General features: G+C 30.6%; 2 protein-coding genes across 2 annotated transcripts; one reads left to right on the forward strand and one right to left on the reverse strand.

Annotated features, from left to right (window-relative positions):
- Positions 1 to 1339: 1339 nt before the first annotated feature.
- On the reverse strand, positions 1340 to 2057 carry LOC107004267 (zinc finger protein ZAT11-like). Its single transcript, XM_015202500.2, has one exon. It carries the CDS (start codon positions 1965 to 1967, stop codon positions 1494 to 1496), a length of 474 nt encoding a protein of 157 aa, XP_015057986.1. The 5' UTR covers positions 1968 to 2057; the 3' UTR covers positions 1340 to 1493.
- Positions 2058 to 8557: 6500 nt separating this feature from the next.
- Positions 8558 to 9296, forward strand: LOC107004185 (zinc finger protein ZAT11-like). The gene has a single exon (XM_015202426.2). It carries the CDS (start codon positions 8645 to 8647, stop codon positions 9137 to 9139), a length of 495 nt encoding a protein of 164 aa, XP_015057912.1. The 5' UTR covers positions 8558 to 8644; the 3' UTR covers positions 9140 to 9296.
- Positions 9297 to 13860: the final 4564 nt, after the last annotated feature.

The raw sequence follows: 13860 nt of genomic DNA on the forward strand, positions 1-13860 counted from the left end.
TAATTGTTCATTATGATCTTGATCCAAGCATTAAGTAGCAGTAAATAATATGTGTAATTTTATCAAATCACTTATTAAATATACATAAGTCATCAAAACAATAAAAAATAAATAGTATTTAATAACAAAGATAAAATAAACACAAAATAAAAATTATTAATTTAATTCTATAAACTAGACAAATATTATTGAATATCCCAAAATGGATAGAAAAAATAAACAAATACAAATATTTTTCTTCTCCCAATAGGCAATATATTAATGTTGGCTTCTTTATGGTTTCTAGAACACTTCCAAGTTGTTTCATTAGTTTGGGTTCTTTGAGGTTTCTAGAACACTTCGTAGAGCTTTCGTAAGATTTACACTTGCAAATGTAAGCATCGATAACGACAGTTAAACGTTTTTTTATAGGCTTGAAAGAACACCATTTTTCGTCTCATAATTAATTACTTCATTTATTTATACTTGTCTAATTTTAAAATTTAAGAAATGATTTTATTACTATTAACTATAATTTTTTTTTTAAAAAAATATTATATTTTTAAAAAATTGATCTAAAGTATAATTATTCATTGTAAGTTGTAACAAGTATTACTTAAAACATAAAAAGGGTAGTAGTTCAAAATTGAAGTGAATTTGAAAAAAAGTTATTGATTTATCGTATTTGACAACTAGTTTAGCGATTTTGATAATAATTTTAATTTTTTTTGTTATCGGGTTATTTGTTTTTAATGGTTTGAGATTTTTCTTAATGAGTTAATCGATGATTCGATAGTAAATTAAATAATTATATTGATACTATTTTGTATTATAATCCTTGGCTTAGAGTTTGGCTTCCTACTTTGATTTCTGATTGTCTTAAACACTTGGTTATTCTACAAAGTAAAAGTGTTTCCTCCGTTTCTATTTAGTTGTCATCATTTTAGGTTTCACGCTCTTTAAAAAATTAGATAAGTTTATCATTTTACATTTATTTAATATTCTCTCATGTTTTCAATAAATGAACATGAATTAACTTACGTTGATTAACTAATCAAAGAACATGAATTACTCACTTAGTTTTTTGTTATTTATGTTGGTTAAATGTATACATTCAAGACTAATAACTTTCCAAGGTAAACTAAGAAGAAAAGTGTTATTTATGCAGTGATTTCGTAAAATAACAAATATTAAAGCATATTTATTTTTAATGAGGACGACGGGTAAATAAAAACGGAGAAAGTATGTTATATATCTGAGTTTGAACGCAGCAGTAGTACATAAGAATATTTCATTTGCATCACATTTGATTGAATTATATATAAGTTCGATGTTGTTTATACTAATAAAGTTAATAGGCTCAAGGTAACAACAAAATCATTTGTAAATAACTAATTAAGGATTATATATACAACAAAGAAAATGAATGGAAAGAATTCCACAAATAACTGCATATAGCTAATTAATTCTCCTAATCCTAATTAAAAGTTAATAACAACGAATTACAATTTGACTTAAAAAAATATTCGCAAGACAGGCGATGGAGCCTCTTCCATCGGCCATAACTTCAAATCATCAACATTGGGTGTTATGTTTAAGTTAACCCCAAAAATGCTAATCCTTTTGCTGCTATTTGACTTGTGCAAAATTGGAATTATAGTCTTTTCATGAGACGTAACTTTATTAATTTCATCACGGTGCCGTCTCATGTGTCCGCCTAATGCTTGACCCAATGCAAACTCCATACCACAAATAGAGCATTTATGCACCTTACTCTTTTGGTTGGTTTCTCCAAGTAATTGTGGCTTTTTATTATGACTTGTACGATGTCCACCAAGGGCTTGGAAAGATGGAAATCGTTTATTACAAGTCTTGCATTCAAAATCATTGTTATTGTTTAAACGCGATGAAAGCATTAAGGCGCAATTAGCCATGGCTTCTGCTTCCACTTGTCCATTATCTTCTCTGCTTCTTTTCATGGTTGTCATGTTTATATGGAATCAACAATCAAAATATAAGGATTTCTTTTTTTGTATAATACTAAGTTTTTGAAACTTTGGAAGAAATATGAGAATTTAGAAGTAAGAATTGATACTTTTGTTGGTGTTGTTTCACATATATATATATGCAAAAGTTGTACGTGGAATTTAATTCCAATATCATATTAGTACGTGTTATTCAAGTTATGTTATTTTCTTTTTCTTGTTGATTAAGTTTGTCATACATTAAATTAATTTAAAATTAATGAGTCGTTTTCAAAGTAGAATTCCGCGTTTAAGTAATAAATGAAATAATATGAGTATTGAGTGGGAATAGTATTTTTGAGGTAATTTCAATGAGGTTTCTAATACATGACACATTCCTTTCTAGGCGCATGTGCAAATGTAGCCTAGAAAACACATAAGCACTTACCTTACGTCAAAACACAGTAATTTGTTCTTTTCGTTTTATATGTGTTAGTTTGATTTGATCTAAAACTTTCTTTTATAAATAAAATTAATATTTATGTATTTTAAAATAAGTGATAGATATTAGTATGACAACGAATAAAAAATATTTCAAAATTAAATTATTACTTAATCTAAAAATATATCATTCTTTTTTAAATTAGTTATAAAAAAAGTGAGTCATAAACTAAGACAGGGGAGTGACATATATTTCTTATCAGAAAAATGTTTTCCATTATTATTATTATTATTAAATTTTTTTTCAAAGGTTCTCTTAAAGGAGCTTTAATAGATAAGTCAAAGGAGCATGGGTGAAATCTGACCTCAGCATTACAAAAATAGTAGTGAGGGCACATCCTTATTATCTAACTTATCCAAATAAGAGGAAAGAAAAAAGAAGGTTTGCTGCTCAATCACATAAGCTTACAAAATTTTTTAACATTCATAAATTAAATAGTCAAGTTTTTAAGGTTTTAATCGCATAGCTAGTGTGTATATATATATATATATATACATATATATATATATATATATATATATATATTGTAATAGTGATTAAAAAATTATAATAATGTGCAAACTTTTCATTGTTTCTTATAGCAATATTTAAAAATTTAATATCCAAGATTATAAACTCAATATATAACATTATATATAAACTTGTAAGAGTTGTTTATACTTCCATATACAATAATATGTATTATTATACAATAACTATAATAATGCATGTCTGGCTATGGAGTCTCACTTCAAAAATTACAGCAAATCAACTAAACTCCTAATTAATTTTTTAAAAAAGAATTAACTAAAATCTTGTTATGATAATTAACTTATTATGGCCATTTAAAAGAAACAGATGGAGTATTAGTTAGTTAGCTTAAAAGAAGTCCTACCACTTAACTTTTTCATTCAAACGTCTTATGTGGACTTTGGACTGAATTGAAAAAAAAAAAAAGAGAAAGGAAGTAATTAAGCTTTTATATACGTACTAAGAATATAAATAAACTTTAATGTATTACGCCAGGATAATAATTAAAATTAATTATTTAGAAATCAAATAAGGTAAATAACTTATTAATTTATACAAATTTACCTGAGAACAATAAAACCATTTACAATTAGGAAAATATAATAACCGTGTCTACTTAGTCGAATTGAGTTTCCTTTTAATTTCTTTATTTTGGCCAAGAAATCCTATTTCAACTTTGTTAGTGAAAACAAAACGAACATTATATTATATAACTCATGAATCCACTCAACACAATATATTTCTATTCTATAACCACAATAAGTATCTATTCTTTTATAGTGATATAATATAAAGTATGAGTGCAACGATGAAGATGATATTAAAGAAAAGCAAAGAAGAAGAATCAGTGGAGAATTCTGCGATGGCAAATTGTGTAGATATAGCAAAGAGGAACGAGTTATTAGGACGATCATCTAAACATAATTATGAGTGCAAAAAATGTAAGAAACGATTTGAATCATTTCAAGCACTTGGTGGACACGCAACAAGTCACAAGAATAAGCTCAACATGATGATGAGTACGAACAACGAATCATTACATAAGAAAAAACATGAATGTTCTATTTGTGGTAAACAGTTTGCTAGCGGACAAGCCTTAGGAGGACACATGAGAAAACATCGCAATGAATTGAATCAAATCGAGCAGAATAATAAGAAGATTAAATTGGAAGAGAGTACTAAAACAACTTTGAATTTGGATTTGAATTTGAGCATATGGGAATGAGTTAATTGTAACCCATTATATACAGATTCTGGAAATTTAGTTATAGGACAAAGATATAGTACAATTTATTGTTTTTTTCTTATCTACAAATTTGTAATGTAAATATTAATTTATCTATTAAGGATATGTCTACAATATAACATGGTTATGGTGGTCTAACAATTACTTTATAAAACTTACTTTTAAGTTTTTTTTTTTTTGTTTGTCTTTTTGGCTTGTTAATCTATGTATGCTCAAAACTATAAATTGGATCTACTTCTCTTTGTTCTAAGTTTCATAAGAATGTGTGAGTTGATATGAATGTTTTGAACTTTCTTATAAGTTGTGATGTATCTAAATAGTTGGCATTTTAATATGTTGTTGGAGGTGTAGTTATTTCTACTAGTCTATTGCGATAAGTTGGGGTGAAAAAAATTGAATTGAAAATCAAAAAAAGAAAAACCATTAGTGATTTAGTTTTACTTGATCGATATAGAAAAAAAAATTTAACTTAAAACCAAATTATCCGACATTATATATATTTAAAATTTATTTTATACATAAAAGTATTTACTTTAATATAATTTTCAAGTATTTCTTATATTTTTCATAATCTTAATCTTTTGCGTAACATATTATCTTTTGTTTAATACTTAAAATTTTGAATGGTCCAATTTCATAAATATTAGTAACAAACTCTAATAAGCTCAAATCAATACGAATGCTAACAAAAAAAATCAATTCAATAATAATACTGAATGTTTAATTATCTAAATCAATGCAAAATTGAAGAACAAACTACATAACATAATTTCAGTTTTTCTTCAATGTTCAGTCATGTAATATATAATTACTACTTATTAGATTGTTTTCTTTTCTTTTTTTTCGTGATTTAGTACTTTTAAAGTATGAGAATTTTTTTTACGACTTATTAGTTTGCAGTATTTGATTTGATTATTATTTTTTTTCTTGTGACATTACTCATCTCATATTTTGTGTTATTTTTATATAAAATTCCTTAATTAGATGATTATATTTTGATAGGACTAAAGATACATCTAAAGTACAAGTTAATTATACATTTTCAATACTTTATCAAAAAAAATCAAAAAATCCAAAATAAATCAGAAATTGAAAAAAAAATCCTAATTTTATTAGTTTGATTTGATCTTAAAATTCGACAATTATAGTTTAATTTTCTTGCCACTGTTCTTTGGCAGAATACAGTTTTACCCACGAAAAGACCGTAGCCACTTTAATTACCGTATCCAAATCCTAAATATATTAGGACACTAAGATAAAAGAAGAATCACTTTAATCCCTTTATTATAGTAGTCCAAATCCTAAATAGATTAGGACTAAGATTTAAAAAAAAAGTAGTTTAATTCTTTATTTTTTCTTCTTTTAGACAGGTTTTGTTTTGGAAAAATTATTATATTGAATTAGGTTTTAGAGAAACGCATTAAGGCGCAACATAACTAGCCATGGCCTCTTATCAAGAATGAAGACTACGTATTTTGCGGAAAAGTTTGGAGGTATATATAAATATTAAATAAGATAAATTAAAAAGATATAATACATATAAATATGTCCATTTAATTTGATTTAAGTATCTTCCAATTTTGATATGTACACGTAGCTAAACACTTAAATCTATATAAAATTAAACACAATTAAACTTTAATTTTCATAGTTGGTTCAGTCCGTCAAAAGAAAAATGTGTATCGTAAAAGATGGTCATTTGCTGTGGGCTAGACGAGTAAAATAAATGTTGGCTTCTTTGAGGTTTCTATTTCGGCTGCAAAAATCACACGTGCATACGTAGCATTCTGAAAAGGACAAATCAAATGTGCTTTTTAAGACTTGTTTTTATGTTTACTACTTCTTTAGCCGATGATGATAGTGATACAAATATTAGTAATTAAGCGATATAAAGGGAAGAGTGATCAATTAAATAACTTTTTATTAAATACTTTATACTCTTAGCTTATACATGTAGAAAACTTCCAAGTGCCTTCATGTGAATGGTTGATGAAATAAAGGGTTGAAAGCACATATGTACATACGTAAAATCGCAATTTTATAAATTATTGATTGTAACTACTTTTACAGTTAGAGGTTGTAGAAATTTAGTCAAATACTCTGAGACTTCAGATTATGTTGTTGTGGATTTGTACAAGTGCACAATTTTTTATTTAATTTTCTAATGTACAAGCAAATATTAATTTATCTTAAAGGGTTTATTTGAAAAATCATGTGGTAACTCATTTAATATAAAATTTAACTGTACAAAAAGTCTTGTAATATTCCTCTTGCCTATATTTTTCTAGTGGCAAACTTTAGCTTTCATCCAATGTGTAGTAAACTATATTTTAGGGTCCATATAGCAGTAAAATAGTTTAAGATTTTATTTTATTTTATTTAGGCACTACTTTTTCACCAACCAAGAAACTTTTACTAACATAAAATTTAGTCTAAAAACACACACATATGTCCTTTTCACTAAGCTACGAACGTATGCACATGCGTTTGTTGCAGACTCCAGCCATTACATTATCAACTCCTATATTTGATTTATTTTTATTGATTCGTTATATTTTTTTTAAAAAAATTAGTATTTTTTTTTATAATATAGTATTAATTTATGTGATATAGTTTGATTTGATACGAAATTTAAAAAAGAAAAAAGATATATATATATATATATATCTTTTTTCTTTTTTAAATTTCGTATCAAATCAAACTATATCACATAAATTAATACTATATTATAAAAAAAAATACTAATTTTTTTAAAAAAAATATAACGAATCAATAAAAATAAATCAAATATAGGAGTTGATAATGTAATGGCTGGAGTCTGCAACAAACGCATGNTATATATATATATACTAGTAAATAGCACCGGCCCAATAATATATGTGAAATATTTAAGATACATTTTTTATTAAAAAAACCTTTATAAATCAGTTGGTCCAAACTTTTCTCTAAAAATTCTAAAAGAGAATTTGTGCTATTTTCGATTCGTGTTAATGAGCATGAGTTAAAATTTCCTTTAAATTTAAATGTGTTGTCATAATTTTAAATATTTTAATTTTGTGCTTGAATTTCAATTGGATCGATTCTATTTAATTGGATTTTGTATTTATAAGACTGAATATAAAATAAAGAAGTAGTAAAAGATTAGCATCCATCGGATATCGGTCGAGTCGATTGTTTAAAATTGAGTTCATATTTATTAAATTAAAATAAAAAATATCATAAAGAGTTTCCATAGGAAGTTGAATTTTCCGTCATATGTGATTTTTGTGTAAGTTGGACAATGTTTTATCATTTTTGTGTTAGAAACATAATCAAGTGATTTTGATAGATAAAAACAAATCATAATTATATGATTATTTATGAAGTTTATCCCTATTTTTAATTAATTAAAAGTCTTGATCTTAAACTCTAGAAATTATAAAAATTATATATCAATTATTTATTTCAATATATATAAACTTTATACGATATGTGTCTGAATTAATTTTCTATTCAAAATAATATCACGAAAATCACAACACAAATAATAAAGTAGTTGTATCATATATCGTATCGCCAAGCAAAATTTGACTCCATCACAATTTATGTCATTTTCCTTCATGAATCTTTGACTCCTCCAAAACGATTTGTGAAAGGAATACTAGTAGCACTAAACCATGTTGCATTGTTTTTTCTCTTCCAACTTGTGTACAAACACATTGCTGTCGTAACTCTCACCAACCGAGAAACTAATATTCGCTTGGTCCTATTTTAGGTGACATCATCTTATTTGACAAGAAAAAAATTATTTTTAAAATTGTAGAGTTTAAAACAAATTTTACGTATTTATGTTGTGGTAAATAATTTCGTTAAAGGTGAAAAAAGTTAAGTTATTTTGAGCTATAATAAGATAATATTCTTTTCAAAACAGATTAAAAAGAAATAACATACTTAGATTATTTCAGAATATAGGATTACTTTATCACATGTTTGATTGGGAGTATTATGTAACCCTTACATTATTTGTCCCATCATTTTCGTCATAATAATTGAATAGATAATATATGCGATGAAATAACTTGTTCCAATAAAACGACCCCGAGAGTAATATAAAATTAGTCTTAAAAAATAAAAAGCACATTGTCCTTTTCACGATGCTAAGTATGCACGTGTTTTTCTTTTTTCAACCCTTTATTTGGTCAACCATACACATATGAAAGCAGTTGGAAGTGTTCTAGAAACCTCAAAGAAGCCAACATTATTTTACTTTTCTTGTCTCTTTTTAAATTGCACATTTTCTTTGACTCACTTAACCAACAAGGAATATTCAGACACGCAAAAAAGTCAAGATACAAACTTATATATATGAAGCAACACTAACCAATTAAGTGTATCATATTATTCTTCAACTTCTAACTTCAAATATTTCTTTCAAAGTACTTTTAAATTTGATATCTTTGTAATATGACATCTATGAAAAGAAGCAGAGATGAGAATATGCAAATTGAAGTAGAGGCCATGGCTAATTGCGCCTTAATGCTTTTGTCTCGTTTCAACAACAACACTTGTTTATCGTCATCAGATCATCATCATATTAATGATTTTGAATGCAAGACTTGCAATAAACGCTTTCCATCTTTCCAAGCCTTAGGCGGTCACCGTGCAAGTCACAATAAAAAGCCAAAATTAATGGGAGAGTTTGTTGTTGAAACCAACAAAAAGAATAAGATGCATAAATGTTCTATTTGTGGTGTGGAGTTTTCTTTAGGTCAAGCATTGGGAGGTCACATGCGGCGTCATCGCGATGAAATTAATAAAACGACGATACCAGTGTTGACGAAGTCGAATAGCAGCAAGAGGATTTTTTGTTTGGACTTAAACTTAACTCCTCCTCATGAGAATGTTGTTGATTTCAAGTTATCGCCAATTGCATCTCCTGTTTTGAGAATTTTTATTTAATTACTCCATTATATATTCTTGTAGGATTAATTAGAAGAAGAAGCTGTAATACTTCAGTTGTTAATTCATTCATTAGTTCATCCCCTTCATATATTGCAATAAATCGTAATTAGTTTACGGAATATATATATATATATAATCAAAATTCTCTAAGGTATGATATGACACGACATTCAGGTCAAATTTGATTTTTTCGCTAATTATTTGACATAGAATAACACTTATTTGAATTCCGAGATTATTTTTGTCAAAAATTTGCACGGACGTTCGTTAAGAGCTTATCTGTGGAATCGGTTGTCACCACAGTCAAATTAGCATATTTTCAAGGTTAGACAAGCAGCAGAGCAGATAAACTCCTTATTTTTCCGATTTTAATATGCTATAGTCCACCATCTTTTTCTGGTCATTCGAAATTTTGAGATCATTTTTGCCAAAAATTTACATGGACGTCCGTTAAGACCTTATCTATGGTGTCGGTTGGTCACCACGGCCAAATTAGCACATTTTCAAGGTTAAACGAGCAGCGGAGCAGGTAAACCCCTTATTTTACCCATTTTAATGTGTTATAGTCCACCATCTTTTTCTGGTCATTCGGAATTTTGAGATCATTTTTGTCAAAAAATTACATGGACGTCCATTAAGACCTTATCTATGGTATCGGCTGGTCACCACGACCAAAACAGCTCATTTTCAATGTCAAACAAGCCCTTAAGCAGGTAAACCCCCTATTTTGTCGATTTTCGTGTGCTATAGTCCACCATCTTTTTTGGTTATCCAGAATTTTGCAATCATTTTTGCCAAAAATTTACACAGACGATTGTTAAGACCCTACCTATTGAGTCGGTTGGTACCACGGTCAAAACGACCCATTTTCAAGTTCAAACGAGCTCCAGAGAAGGTAAGCCCCCCATTTTGTTGATTTTCGTGTGCTATAGTCCACCAACTTTTTTGGTCATCCGGAATCCCGAGACGATTTTTGCCAAGAATTTATACGGATGTCTATTAAGATCTTATCAAAGGACTCAGTTGGTCACCACGGCCAAAACAATCCATTTTCAAGATCAAACGAGCCTAGAACAGTTTAACCCCTCATTTTGCCGATTTTCGTGTGCTATAGTCCACCATCTGTTTTGGTCATCCTGAATTCCGACCTCATTTTTGCATATAATTTACACGGACTTCCGTTAAGACCCTATTTATGGATCCAGTTGGTTACCACGGCCAAAACATCCAATTTTCGAGTTCAAACGAGCCCAGAGCAGGTAAACCCCCTATTTTACCAATTTTCGTGTGCTATAGTCCATTATCTTTTTTGGTCATCTGGAATTCCGAGATCATTTTTGTCAAAACTTTATACAGACGTCAGTTTAGACCTTATCTATGGAGTCGGTTTGTCCCCCGGCCTAAAGAACCCATTTTCAAGATCAAACTAGCCCAATGCATGTAAATCCCCTATTTTACTGATTTTTCGTGTGCTATATTCCACCATCTTTTTTGGTCATTCGAAATTCTGAGATAATTTTTGCCAAAAATTTACACGGATGTGTGTTAAGACCTTATTTATGGAGTCGGTTGGTCACAATGGCTTAAACGGTCCACTTTCAAAGTCAAACGAACCCAGAGTAGGTAAATCCTCCATTTTGTCGATTTTCGTGTGCTATAGTCCACCATCGTTTTTGGTCATTCACAATTCTGAGATCATTTTCGCAAAAAATTAATACGGACTTCTGTTAAGGCCTTATCTATGTAGTCGGTTGGTCACCACGGTCAAAATAGCCTTTTTTAAGGTCAAACGAGCCCTAGAGCAGACTAACCCTCCCCCCCCCCAATTTTGCCAATTTTCGTGTGCTATAGTCCACAATCTTTTTTGGTCATTCAGAATTCCGAGTTTATTTTAGCCAAAAGTTACACAGACATCCGTTAAGTTCTTATTTATGGAGCTGGTTGGCCAACAAGGCCAAAACAGCTCATTTTCAAGGTCAAACAAGCTAGAGCAGGTAAACCCCTTATTTTTCCTATTTTCGTGTGATATAGTCCACCACCATCTTTGTTAGTCATCCGAAATTCCGAGTTCATTTTAGCCAAAAAGTTACACAGACGTCCGTTAACATCTTATATATGGAGTCGGTTAGTCACCACGGTTAAAACAACTCATTTTAAAGGTCAAACGAGCCAGAGCAGGTAAACCCCTATTTTGCCTTTTTTCATGTGCTATAGTCTACCATCTTTTTTGGTCAACTAGAATTCCAAGATCATTTTTGTCAAAAATTTACAAGGATGCCCGTTAATACCTTATATATGGAGACGGCTGGTCACCACGGCCAAAACGGCCCATTTTCAAGGTCAAATGAGCCCCATAGTAGGTAAACCCCTTATTTAACCTATTTTTGTGTGTTATAGTCCACCATCTTTCTGGTGATCCAGAATTTCTAACTTCATTTTTATCGAAAATTTACATAGAAGTTCGTTAAGACCTTAGCTATGGAGCGATTTGGTCACCACGGTCAAAACGACCCATTATAGAGGTCAAACAAGCCTAGAGCATGTAAACCCCCATTTTGCCAATTTTCGTATGTTATGGTCCACCTTCTTGTTGGTGATCCAAAATTCTGACGTCATTTTTACTAAAAAATTACCTGAACGTTTTTTAAGACCTTAGCCATGGAGCAGGTTGGTCACCAAGACCAAAACGGCCTATTTTCAAGATCAAACGAGCCCTAGAGCAGGTAAACCCCATGCTGATTTTTGTGTCCTATAGTCCATGAGATTTTTGGTGATCTGGAATTTCAATGTGATTTTTGTCAAAAATTTATATAGATGTCCGTTAAGACTTTATCTATGAAGCCAGTTGGTCACCACGGCAAAAATGATCCATTTTGAATGTCAAATGAACCCAAAGTAGTTAAACCCCCAATTTTATCGATTTTTATGTGCTATAGTCGACCATCTTTTTTGGTGATCCAAAATTTGATGCCATTTTTGACAAACATTTACAAGGATGTCCGTTTAGACCTTAGCTATGGGGGCAATTGGTCACCACGACCAAAACACCCCATTTTAGATGTCAAACGAGCCCAGAGCAACAAAACACCCTATTTTGCCAATTTTCATGTGCTATAGTCCACCATCTTTTTGGTGATCCGATATTTTGACATCATTTTTTCCAAAAATTGACCTGGATGTCCATTAAGCCTTAGCTATGGGTTCGGATGGTTACCACAGCCAAAACAGTCCATTTTTAAGGTCAAACGAGCCCTAGAGCTGATAAACCCCTATTTTGCTGATTTTCTTGTGCTATAGTCTGTGAAATTTTTGGTGATGGGAAATTCCGACGTAATTCTAGCAGAAAATTCATATGGAAGTCCAAGAAGACCTTATTTGTGCAGTCGATTGGTCACCACCGCCAAAATAGCCTTTTTACAAGGTCAAACGATCTCTAGAGAAAGTAAACCCCTCCCCCTCCAGTTTTGCCGATTTTATTGTTGCTATTGTCCATCATCTTTATTGGTCAACCAGAATTCCGAGCTCATTTTAGCAAAAAAGTTACACTGACGTCCGTTAACTTCTTATCTATGGAGTTAGTTGGCCACCAAGGCCAAAATAACTCATTTTCAAGGTCAAACGAACCAGAGCAGGTAAACCCCTTATTTTTCAATTTTCGTGTCTATAGTCGACCATCTTTTATGGTGATCCGGAATTTCAACGTCATTTTTGCCAAAAATTTATCTGGATGTACATTAAGACCTAAGCTATGGAGCCGGCTGGTAATCACGTCTAAAACTGCCCCTTTTCAAGGTCAAACGAGCCCAGAGCAGGTAAGCTCCCATTTTGTCAATTTTTGTTTGCTATAGTTCATGAGATTTTTGGTGATCCAGAATTCTGATGTGATTTTAGTCAAAAATTTACATGGTCATTCGTTGAGACCTTATCTATGGTGTCAGTTGGTCACCACGAAAAAAACGACTGAAGGACAAACGAGCCTAGAGCAGGTAAATCCCCCTCTCCCATTTTGTCGATTTTCGTGTACTATAGTCCACCATCTTTTTTGGTGATTCAGAATTCTAACGTCATTCTTGATGAAAATTTAAATGGACGTCCTTAGTTGTGGATCCAGTTTGTCACCACGGCCAAAACGGTCCATTTTCAAGGTCAAACGAGCCCTCGAGCAGGTAAATCCCTCATTTTGCCAATTTTCGTGTGCGATAGTCCACCATCTTTATTTGTGATCCAAAATTTCGACGTCATTTTTGCTAAAAATTTTCATGGACGTCCATTAAGACCTTAACTATAGATCCAGTCAGCCCTAACAACGAAAATGGTCCATTTTTAAGGTCAAACGAGCTCCGGAGTGGGTAAACCTCCCCTCCCATTTATCGATTTTCGTGTGCTATAGTTCACCATCTTTTTGGTGATTCAAAATTCTGACGTCATTTTTTCAAATTTTTTCATGGACAGCTGTTAAGACTTTAGCTATGGAGCCAGTTGGCCCTAACGGCCCAAACGACCTATTTTCAAGGTAAAACGAGCCCCAGAGCATGTAAATCTTCTATTTTTACCGATTTTTTGTGTGATATAGTCAATGGATTTTCGGTGATTTGGAATTCCGACGTCATTATTTTCCAAAATTTTTCATGGATGTCCATTAAGACCTTAGCTGTGGATCAAACGAGCCCCGAAGCGAGCATACCCCTCATTTCGACGATTTTCGTGTGCTATAGCAC

This window comes from Solanum pennellii, chromosome 11 (genome assembly GCF_001406875.1).
Source record: "Solanum pennellii chromosome 11, SPENNV200".
Lineage (NCBI taxonomy): Eukaryota > Viridiplantae > Streptophyta > Magnoliopsida > Solanales > Solanaceae > Solanum > Solanum pennellii.

Bases quoted from the DNA above. Each gene is read 5' to 3' on its own strand.
- LOC107004267 (XM_015202500.2), bottom strand. From the start codon at position 1,967: ATGACAACCATGAAAAGAAGCAGAGAAGATAATGGACAAGTGGAAGCA.
- LOC107004185 (XM_015202426.2), top strand. From the start codon at position 8,645: ATGACATCTATGAAAAGAAGCAGAGATGAGAATATGCAAATTGAAGTA.